The sequence below is a fragment of the Salvia miltiorrhiza genome, chromosome 5 (genome assembly GCF_028751815.1).
Source record: "Salvia miltiorrhiza cultivar Shanhuang (shh) chromosome 5, IMPLAD_Smil_shh, whole genome shotgun sequence".
NCBI classification, from domain to species: Eukaryota; Viridiplantae; Streptophyta; class Magnoliopsida; order Lamiales; family Lamiaceae; genus Salvia; species Salvia miltiorrhiza.
Window position 1 is genome coordinate 13,450,774 of NC_080391.1, and position 11,206 is coordinate 13,461,979.

At 34.4% G+C, this 11,206-nt stretch overlaps 1 protein-coding gene and 1 long non-coding RNA gene across 4 annotated transcripts; one reads left to right on the top strand and one right to left on the bottom strand.

Moving 5' to 3' along the window:
• The first annotated feature begins 394 nt into the window (after window positions 1–394).
• On the top strand, window positions 395–3,181 carry LOC130986156 (uncharacterized). 3 transcript variants are annotated; one of them, XR_009089184.1, is made up of 6 exons: window positions 395–1,274; window positions 1,522–1,652; window positions 1,872–1,940; window positions 2,079–2,132; window positions 2,486–2,566; window positions 2,909–3,181. It is a non-coding gene; the product is annotated as an uncharacterized LOC130986156 (long non-coding RNA). The 3 variants fall into 3 exon arrangements; XR_009089183.1 differs by having other exon boundaries at window positions 2,486–2,556; XR_009089182.1 differs by lacking the exons at window positions 395–1,274; window positions 1,522–1,652; window positions 1,872–1,940; window positions 2,079–2,132 and adding an exon at window positions 2,139–2,337 and having other exon boundaries at window positions 2,486–2,556.
• Window positions 3,182–7,078: 3,897 nt separating this feature from the next.
• LOC130986157 (protein NOI4) lies at window positions 7,079–9,650 on the bottom strand. The gene is made up of 3 exons (XM_057909450.1): window positions 9,470–9,650; window positions 7,658–7,843; window positions 7,079–7,409 (listed from the first exon to the last, which is right to left on the bottom strand). The coding sequence occupies exons 1-3, from the start codon at window positions 9,473–9,475 to the stop codon at window positions 7,365–7,367; spliced, it is 237 nt and encodes a 78-aa protein (XP_057765433.1). The 5' UTR covers window positions 9,476–9,650; the 3' UTR covers window positions 7,079–7,364.
• Between the last annotated feature and the right edge of the window lie 1,556 nt (window positions 9,651–11,206).

The window sequence follows — 11,206 nt, forward strand, 5'->3', positions numbered from 1 at the left end:
ATGTGTATTTTTTTTAATCATTTTAGTACATCTCATAAGAGTGAGCATATTTCATTTTTGAACACTATATCTCACCACAAACTCCTTATTTCTTACCCTCATTTTATCTACTTATTCAATTTTTAACCACATATGATCCACCACCACTACAACAAAAACTTTAATAGAAACCGGTGAATAGAAACCGGTTTTTGCTCAAAACCGATTTCATAGCTCGTAAAACCGGTTTTGTAGGTATAACCGGTTTCTTTTTAAAAAAAAGTGCGCTAATAGAAACCGGTTATTTACTATCGGTTTCTTTTCTGTGGTGTCGTAGTTATATTACGACACCGGTTTTAATTTAACATATTAAACCGTTTTTAAACCGATTTTAAAGACTTTTTCAGAATTAAAAAAAAAAGAAAAAAAAAATCCAAAGTCTGAGTTCAAAGTTCAAACACGTCATTAGCCCTAAACCCCTTTCTGCCGCCTACCATCTTCTTCCCAAGTTTCAGCCCTAAACACGTCGATCTCTCCGGCGCCGATTCACGCCGACCAACGCCACTCGTTCCTTCCGCCGCCGTCGTTATCTCAACAATCAACGAAGCCACGAACCACGTTCTCTACCGCCTCCCTCCAATCTTAAAACCGTAGGTGTCCCTGCCGTCGTCGCCGCCCCAATCTCCACCGGTCAGCAAGCAACGAAAATCGACGCTGCTCTGAGCCTTTGTCCGATCCCCCTAGCGCCGTGCTTCGCCGCTGCTTTGAGCTTCTGTACTCCAGAAATGCCGTTGCTCTGAAGCTTTCTCCGGTCTCCGCCACCGCTGCTCTGAGCCTTTGTTCGGTCGCCCTAGCATGCTCTGGTTTACCTTGCTGTACACCAGACGGCGAATGTTGTAATTGCTAACATACTAGACGAGGCAGGAGCAGAAGTAGCTGCTGAAATCAGAGGGCAGTACTCTTCCGGTCTGCTCTCGACTTAGCCGCCGCTGTGAGGCTTTCTTTGGTCGCTGCTCCTTGAGGTTAGTTTATGTGTAGCTTAATTTCATTATCAATTACAAGCAGAAAATCAATTTTATGCTGCACTACAATCTTGTTTCATCCGAGTATAATTCTTTGCTTGTAACTAAGATGTTCAAATTTTATGCTGCACTACAATCTTGTTTCATCCGAGTATAATTCTTTGCGCGCATTGAGCTTCTGATCTGCCTTTCTCTACCCCGGTCCGCCGTGCTTCGTTGCCACCCTGAGCCTTTCTCCGGTCGTCCAGTCGTGACTACATTTTCCTAACAGAGGTTAGTTTTTGTTTATGTTGTTGAATTCTTTACCTTGTCGTGACTACATTTTCCAGCAATATGTCATTTTGGGGTCAAGTGTGCTGATAGAAAATTAGAAATAGGCTTACTGTGAATTAAGTAGTTGAGCACTTGAATCTCATTTTGGGTGTTGTTGGATGTAAATAGCTTCTTCTAGATTGATGTTAATTTTAAGATTTATTTCAAATGCAGGATTATTTGGAACCATACTGTTTTATTATGGCAGGATTTGCTTTCTGGTTGCTTTGTTGGGGGTTTGGCCACCTTTCTACATTTTGACAACTTCACTAGTTATTTGCCACAAAATGCAAGTGCCAAGTGCCAAGTGCCTAAGTGATGCAGGGTTTTTCTTGATGCGTAAGCTCTTAATGTTTGAAATTGAACATCTGCTTGCCGACTGAAACTATTGCATAACTAAAATTGGAACTCTAATTATATTCTGCTTCTTATATGGTTTAATCTCCATTAGTTCTGATTTTGAATCTTCTTTGTTTATGTATATCAGCAGAATCTATTTATTTTTTATTTTTTCAAGTATTAATTGAATCTATGATACACTTTGTATCTCGTTTCCAGAATAGATATGACCAATATAGCAAATACTATAATGCAGCAATTGAGAAGATTGAGGAGCACTATTCAGAGGTACGTTATTTTTTGGTGAAGTATCTGTTTGAAAATCTCAAGGTTGGCTCTTGGTCAATTGATCTTGTTTTATTTAGTATCTACACTCAATTTGTTTTGTGAATGCTCATTATTAAATATGATTTTTGTTATTTACAGTACCTACGGAAGACCTTACGATTTACATTTGAAGAGGGGGTTCAAATGCTTAAGGTAAGATTATGTGAAATGATTTCATAGAGATGCATAGTAATTAGAAATTTCCAAGAATATATTTTTGTAATATTAATTATTGACTACATATGAATTTCATGTATGGTACTGAGTTCTACATACTCCATCGGTACCCTCTAGCAGTTCGACTATTCTATACAATGCCATATTAATTCAAAGTATAGCGATGATGTCTTCATTCGAGGTAAGTGTGGACACATTAGTAATTTTAGTTTCATTTTTTAAGCTGCATATGCAATAGATGCGACAAATAAATGAAAAGCTAATTAATATTGGTGTATTGGATGTGTTGCCTAAATCTTTTTCTTGGTGTTTATTGCTTGGTGGGAAAGTCGTATTAGGAGGTCGGCATATTCATGAGCAAGAGCTTTTGGCAGACCGTGCACGAGCATGCGTGCACCAGGTATTTCCAGGTATTTCACTTAATCTATTGCAATCACTGAATTTTTTTATCACAATCACTTGTGCTTATTACTTTTTTTGTGGAAATGAGCCTCCACCATTTTTGCACAATCTTATGAAATGGTAATGCTAGAAGATTTATATGCACTTTATACTGTTCAGTTGTTTTCCATACTCTTGAAAAGTACAACTAATTTTGGGTGTAGACTATCGTCGTTTGTCATGTGAGAATCTTGCAATGAATATGATTGTCACAGGAGGAAGAAAAAGTCTAGTGTGTTATCTGAAATTTCTAGTTTAGGTTGCTTATGTTCTTTGTTGGTATGAGAATGTTATTGGCTTGATTTTTGCAGGCAATATGATGAATGGTAGCTTGGGAAGCAAAGGGGAAAAAAAAAATAATTGTTGAAAAGTTGAGGCTTGAAGAACATTGCATCTTTGGAATTTTGATTTTGAAACTTGCTATTAGATTTTTGATAAGTTATTAGATTCATAGTTGGAAATTGATGCAAATCATTCTAGATGATTGTTAGATTTTGAAAAATTGTACTCATAGTTGAAACATTTTAGATAATTGTAATGAATGTAAATGATAATTAGATGTGTAATTCCATATTTGAAGTTTATTATTTTTATTATTAATTAGATTTTATTTTATTAAAAAATTAATTTTATAGGGGATACAAAATAAATAAATAAAATATTTTTTTTATTCCCCACATAACCTACGAAACCGGTTAAAAACCGGTTTCTATTAGCGCCACTTTTAGTGGTGTCTATTTACACAAACGAAATCGCTAAAAAGTCATGCTAATAGAAACCGGTTAAAAACCGGTTTCGTAGATACCTACGAAATCGGTTTTTAACCGGTTTCTATTAGCATTTTTTTGGGAACCCCTACGAAACCGCTAGTTACGAAATCGGTCATTTTAATAGATAGAAACCGGTTTAAAACCGGTTTCTATCAGCATTTTTGTTGTAGTGCACAAACACCTTCTTTTTTTTTTAATCTCACTATAATACTACAATAAAAATAAGTTCCTTCCTCCACTCACCAAAAGTGATGCACACTTGTATAGGACGGATGTAATAATAATAATAATAATAATAATAATAATAATAATAATAATAATAATAATAATAATAATAATAATAATAATAATAATATTGTTCTTTGTCTTATATTTGGTTGTATGCCGTAATTACTCTGGCTGGTCTCGACAATTATGTTATTATGTCATGCAACCAATTTAATGCAGATGATTTTTTTTTTAAACGTAACAAATTGTAAATTTACAGTGCTATGAGATGCAATCAAGATGAGAGTCATGAGACTATTATATCAACTTGTAGTTTTACTTTTAGGGTTAGTTTAGATTGTTTTAAATATTTGTATCATTATAAGTTGGGTTTTCATGAATAAAATTTATGGGTTTGTGTGTTACTATCACTGTTTAAATCTAAATCCTCACATAATTAAAGAAGAAAAGCCCCTAATACCATATACTCCTGTTTAATAAAAAAACAAAATGTGAAAGTCGTATGTGATTCAACACCACAAATAATAGGTCAGTGAAGGTGAGTTATAAGCAATATAAGATGGATAAGCGCAATGCCGGGAAAGTTGTCTTTGGCCAACAACAATCAAACTATATAAATTATATTGAGCGAAAAACAGCAGTTGAATGAAGTTGTCTTTCGCCAGCTGCAATTAAACTATATATATATCCTAAGCATCCAATTATCTAGTAAAAACATAGTATATAATTAATTTATGAGTGAGAGTGATTGCCCTCTTGCGGCTTTGGTTGGCTTCGTGGTTGTTTTGGTGTTTAGGTTGGGATGGCCTTCGAATTTTTTAACAAATTTTCGGTGAGCTGGGGTTTGGGTCCTGAAAGGTCCGGTCTCGTTGGTGTGATCTTTTTTGTCTCAAGCCTGCTCGTGTTTTTTTTTCTTTTTCTCACGATGTCGGTTTTTTTTTTTTTTTTTTGTAATAGATGAGTACTTTTTTCTCTTACAGAGTAGTTTTCTCAGTAGAAGTTTTAATAAGGCTCGGTCATTGTAAACATCATGATGTTATTTGTAAGGGTTAATAGGTTTTTTTTTTTTGTTTTGTTTTTTTATAAATAAAATCGTAGTTTAATGAGTGAGAGTGATTGAAACACTCATGTAGGGGTGTCAAAATGGGCCGAGAATGGCCCGGCCCGATGGGCCCGCCCGGCCCGCCCGTAGTTTTGGCCGGGCTGGGCTAGGATTTTCAAGGCCCAAAAAAATCCTGGCCTCCCTGGCCCGGCCCATGCGGCCCGCGGGCCAAAAAGCCCGCTGGGCTTTCGGGCCCAAATCGGCCCGTTAGTATAGTAGGTGAAAATTTCAAAAATTTATATCTCCTCCCAAATCCCAATGGACCCAACCCAATCTAAGTCCATTTCTTCAATTGACGACAATGACGAGTCAAAGTCTAACTTAAGATTTAAATTAGCAATCAACAATCAATATTAAATTATTTTTATTTGAAAGATTTATTTATTTTTGATTATTTTTTGTGGTTGTTATTTGATTCCAATTGATTTGATTACTGTATTAATTCATTTGTGAATAAATCGTTTTCAATTTTTGTTGTTTTTGCAATTAGTTTTTGTTTTTTACTTGTATTCATATTGTTTACATTTAGTTTTAGTCATATTTGTTTACATTTAATTTTAGTCAATTACGTAATTTAGATGTAGATTGTTTAAAGCCCTTTTTATTTCATCGAATTTGTCTTCAATTTTTTTCTTTAAATTTGATTTAATTTATTAATTTTTGGAACTATATATATATATTAATTTATTAATTTTTGGCCCGTTTTGGCCCGGCCCGCCCGGCGGCCCGTATAGGGCCGGGCTGGGCTTCATTGTTCGAGGCTCGCTGAAATTTTGGGCCGGCCCGACCCGGCCCAAAAAATTGCCTAGGCCCGCTGGGTTGGGCCGGGCCGGGCCGGCCCGCAAGGTTTGACATGAAAGAAAAGCTAGCGTTTTTTTTTTTTTTAATTTATATTCTTTTCTTTTCTTAAAAAAAAAAATAAGAAAAAGCAAACTGTAGGTTTAAGTACCAGATGCTTTGTTCGTGCTGGGGATTTAAGATGTAAGATAGTGGGAACTAGAAGACATAATAATATCATTCCTAATCATATTTTTATACTAATAAAATATATGGGACCTATATATAGAGAAAACAAACAAAGCCTACGAATAGAGTTTGTTCCCTGTTACTTTTGTGATTCGTTATATGCATTTATTGTTGTCCTCGTTATATTTCGTTTTGTAACTTATTATACATGGACATGGATAAGGTAAGATGTGCAAATGACACCATATAAAATTTAATCTTATATCCTTTTTCTTCGACTTATATTCTCATTTTTTTTTACATGTTGGGATCAACACAATCCAAATATCATGTTTTACGAACTTCTTCAAACAATTAATTTAAATTTTATGGATTTCAGATGGATATCCAAGTAAGAAATTTTATGTGCAAGGGGTTTTAAAATCCTTTCTTCAAAAATCCCTTGAGATTTTAAATTTCTCCATTCAATCATGCTTATTTACATCATTTATAGTATTATGTTGGTGAGCGCTTTTGACTTCAATTTTAGGTGGACCTCAGTTTAGGAATTACTCCCTCTTCCCACCTCCGTAGTCCACTTCACTTTTTCACACATAATAAGAAAATGCAATAAATAGTACTTGTAAAATTCAAATAGTATTTGGAAAATACAAAATATATGTAATTATTCAATTTTGCCCTTATTTATTCTATGTTTGACTATATTTAAATAAGGTTACTTTGATAAAAACAGAAATTTAATGCTAAATTAATTTAGAAAGTGAACTATATTGTGAAACATCTAAAAAATAAATAAGGAACTATGAAGGTGGGACGGAGGGAGTAGTACATTAGATTCTCCTCTTCGCTCCTCAAGTTAAATTTTTGGCAGGCATAGAGCCTAATTACCTCTTTTGTCAGTAGAAAAGAAAGGAAAAGTGTGCATAAGTTAATTTAGTAGTAGTAGAGTGATTACAAAGATTTTAAGTTCAAATTTTCCATCACACAATATTTAAAATTATTTTTTTAACAATGAGAAAAAAGGAAAGCAATAAATTATTGGGTTGGGCCTGATATTTTTCAGATCCCTTGTTAAAAATTCCTTTGGCGTATGGCTGTAAGAAAATGCTGAAACAAAACTAGAATTGAAAATTTTCAATAACAAGGTTAAAAAGAAAAAAATTGAATTGAGGGGGTGTGAAAAGCTTTTTATTTATTTTAATTTAATAATTTGAGAATCAACATGTGACAAGCTACTCACGGCTGCACTGTATGCATATGATGATATCTGTCACAAATACTATCCTTTTATCTATACCTACTTACCTATAATCTTGAATGAGAATACGTATTGGAAATTAGAGATTGAGTTCACAATTATGCATCGAACAATTCCAGTCAAATAGTTAGAAGATTTAGAGAGAGAGAGACATGGCTGCAAATGAATAAGCATCGAAATGGTAATTACCAGAGACTCGCAAATAATTTACACGTCAGAAATAGCAAAAACAACAAGCATATGATGAAGATGATCCGCAACAAAACACATAGCAGTATAGGGTTTAAGGAAGTTTGGGAAATGATTGGGCACAACACGAACGCAGTTTTACAACACACGGAATGGAGTGCGAGTGCCTAATGCCACCTGCACCTGCACCTCCCATTCTTCTGCGTTCTTTATAAAATATGCACTCTACATTTTTCTTCTACACATACACATGGTCAAGATTCTGCACTTGGGCTCTGCATGCAGCAAAACCATTTTTTCTGCAAACAACCGTGTTTTACCATCAGTTTTAGTGGACAGACGCCCATCAAACTTAACATGATTATAAGGAAAGTTACACTAGTCAAAGATACAGCATAAGCATGAACAAATTGAGTCGAAAGCAACACTAACTGCTACAGCCACAAAACACGTATATGTCATAAGTGGTTGGTAGAAATCGTGCTAGCTTTAGTTATATATCAAACCAATCCTGATATGAGCAAAATTAAATTGAAGAACAACTTACACCCTGAGGTTTTATAGGTTCTGCTCCTCCATAATTTGTATTTGTATCCACCTTTGAAGGAGAATCTGGTTTCCCACCCGTCTTTTTCTCATCACGGGCCTTATTAAATATTACAGTAAATCCCTCAGCTGAAGTAGGATCATTAACATCCCATTCACCAAACTTTGGCAATGGCCGACCCTTCTCCTGCAGAAACAAAAGGTAAAAGAAAACACACAGTTAGAAAATATGCAAAATTAAATTGCTAGCTAAGATCCCAAGAACAGTTAGTAACAAGATAACTAATTTGATGCAGAACACCATTTTCAGAGGTACGCGACAAAGTTGAAGAATAGAAATTAAGACCAGTATGATGACAGCAATTTGGCTAAGGTGATGGAAATGAGGATACAAGGACATTACAATAGAACACCACTTAGATGAGGGACAATATTGTGGAAGACGTAAGCATGTCAGTGCAAAATGATAAGCTTCCATTCAAAGAACTGAAAAATCAGTCAGTTTATAGACAACAGTACACAATCAAAGCCATTTCAACTTGAAAAGGTGCGCTGGAATGCTAAGGTGAACTTTACAAGCACCAAAGCTTCCCTTCTTGTCATGATCCTGCCATTCAGATACTAACTTTGGAGGGGAAAAAGTTACTCTGAGATAAAAAGAGCTGAGCAAGAATTTGAAAGCATATCGCAAACGGAACAGAGAATCCCATTAGATATTTGTAAGCCAATAATTCATGCACAAGCACTTCCATTACCAAAAAGTGGGGAATGGACCACCCCCCAACCAATAGGGGGGCAGCCAAAGTACGAAACCCATACCCATTCCTCAAATAACTAGTCACCACAAAATAATCACCCCACCATCAGCAACGTCATCGAAAGACTTATGAGCAAGCAGGGAGATACTTAATGGCAAAGGATAATAATGTGATCAATAATTAAAATAATTCCAAATGGAATAACCAATTACACTCATATAGAAAAGGACATAAGAAAACGCTGTGAATTGCAACTGGTAGCAATATTTAAATCTGCATAGCTGACACAAACAACGAGAGAAAGCAAAAGACATAGTACATCCATTTCACTGCACCATTTGTCTTGCATACACTATTGACTATTAAGAGAATACAACTCAAATAAGGAGGTAGACTGGCTGATCACAACTACATAGAAAAGAATACAAATCCAATAGTTAGGAGGAAACTGACCTGCTGCAAAAGAAAAATTCATATGATATCCGACAATAGAAGAAGTTTAGCTCTTTTAGTTCAAATGGCATAGGATTACGAAAAGAGATAGTCATACCGAATGTTCATTGATCAAAGTGACACTATTTAAGTTCTCATTTCAAAACTAATGAGATAAACATAGCAATATTTTCAAGAAAGTAGTTCTAAAAAGTTATATTCCAAAAAATTTAATACTCAAAATCCAATTTTAATTATGTTTCCTATTGAGATAGGGCATAAGGAAAAGGGCGCGTCGATTAATAGAGAAGAGTCCTTTGATTTACTCGAAGATCTCCACAAGGAAAGAATTTATGGGTACATCAAAATTCAATAATAGAAAAGCTAGCATACAATCGCAACAGTTAAAACAAACAATCAAAGAGATAAACAGTCGAATACGGTCAACCCTCTGAAAGTATAGCCCAAAACAAGCAAAGCGATCGATCAAACAAATTAAAATACAACAAAAATGAAAATTTTGCAGACGCAAATTACGGGGCAAATGACCATAATCGACTCAAATCCAATCAATAGAGAATCGAATGATGAGAAAATCCCATATAAGAATTTCGATTGCATACCGACATGACTCCTCAGCGAGAGATATTCCAAAGCAGAAAAATGAGTTGAGCAGTGAATTGTAGAGAGAGAAAGGTTGGACAGAGATAGATGGGTTTAGTCGTCAGTGTAGACTGATGTGTATATATATAAATAAATGTATACATAAAACGTATTCCGCATATAAGCCACTTTACAATGCAGTTTACTGAAATTACTATAAAATACACTTTATTTTACACAACACAATTAATATAATAATATCAATCAAATATAGTCGTATCTCAAAAAACTACTCATTCCGTCCCCAAAAAAAATACTCCTTTCGTCCCTAAAAAATTTATCCTAATTTTCTTTTTGGGTGTTCCTCAAAAGTTTGCCTCAAACTTCTTATTTTCTATTTTTGTACATGACCTCATCATCTACTTTACAATTACAATCATTTAAACACTATTTTTGTACATGGTCTCATCATCAAATAATTTTTACTAGCTTTTATTAAAACCCGTGCCGCTTCTCTTAGGGCAAACTTTTAAGGGACGGAGGGAGTATCACATTATGGACATGAATTTTAATCAAATATGAATGAATTATTAATAAAGTAAGAGTCTTTTTTGTTTATATAGATTCACAATATTAAATAAATAAATTTAAAAATCGTGTCACAGTCCGTGATTCGAATTTAAAACCTTAGACCTTAGGCATTAACCACTCTACCACTTGACCAACACATACAAAATTAGATTTCTAACAAGATTCGAATAACTATTAGGCTTGTTAAATCGTTGTCCATCCAACGTTCAATCTATCGGAATGAATAAATTAGAAGATTTTCATGTAGAATAAAGCAGATTTTCGTTGGAATCAATCATTGGCAATTTTCGTTTGGATTGTTATAACTTTCTATGCATAACTCCGATTGAGGCGAATCCAACGATCACAAGAAGCTCTTTCGAAGTAGAAGAAGTCGTATTAAAAGTGTTAGATCCAAAAGAGATCGTTTTCTCTCGAAGTAGAAGAAGTTGTATTAAAGACGTCAAACCCAAAGGAGGCCGTTTTGAAGGGCCAAACAAGGTCTGAAGCGGGCTGACAAAAATTAGACTGTGCAATAGCTGCTAAAGTATTCAAAGGCCAGTAAACTACAACAAGGTAAATTCAGGTTTTGATATCTGTATTATTCCGCTTTACCTGGATTTAGATTTATTTGTGATAGTTATCAAAAATTAATATGTATGTGTATTTAATTTTATCATTCTATGAAATTCTTACCATAATAGATAAGATGGAGGGAGTATATTTTTTTTTAATTTGTGAGATCCATTTTCCAGTTAAACAATTCCTTATAGAGCGATTATTTTAAAGGATTAGTTTTGATAGATAAAAATAATAAGGTTGATCCCTTATTTACTTTGTTGGATTGAAATTTTGGAATATCTCAAGATCGTTGATTATTTTTATCATTTAAGCTAGTTTTACTTGATTCGTATCTTATTATAAAGGATGAGATATAAAACTAATTTTATGGAATATCCAAACACAGCCTGAATGGCAGACCCACTTGAGGAAAGGTATGTGAACGGACAAAAGATTCGAGGATGGGAATAGTTGTAACGTAACGGCACGCCATCACCATTCCATTATATTCCAATTCCAACACTAAATTCATTCTTTTAGTTGTAACTACATTTTGAATTCGACCATATTAGTGTTCACATTATGATACCTTTTTTTTTTTGTTTTGTTTTGTCTAGGCAGTCAAC

Excerpts from the sequence above, each read along its gene's own strand:
- LOC130986157 (XM_057909450.1), bottom strand. Across the intron at positions 7,410-7,657 it reads AACCTATAAAACCTCAGGGT|AAAAAATGGTTTTGCTGCAT; the intron begins GTAAGTTGTTCT and ends GGTTGTTTGCAG.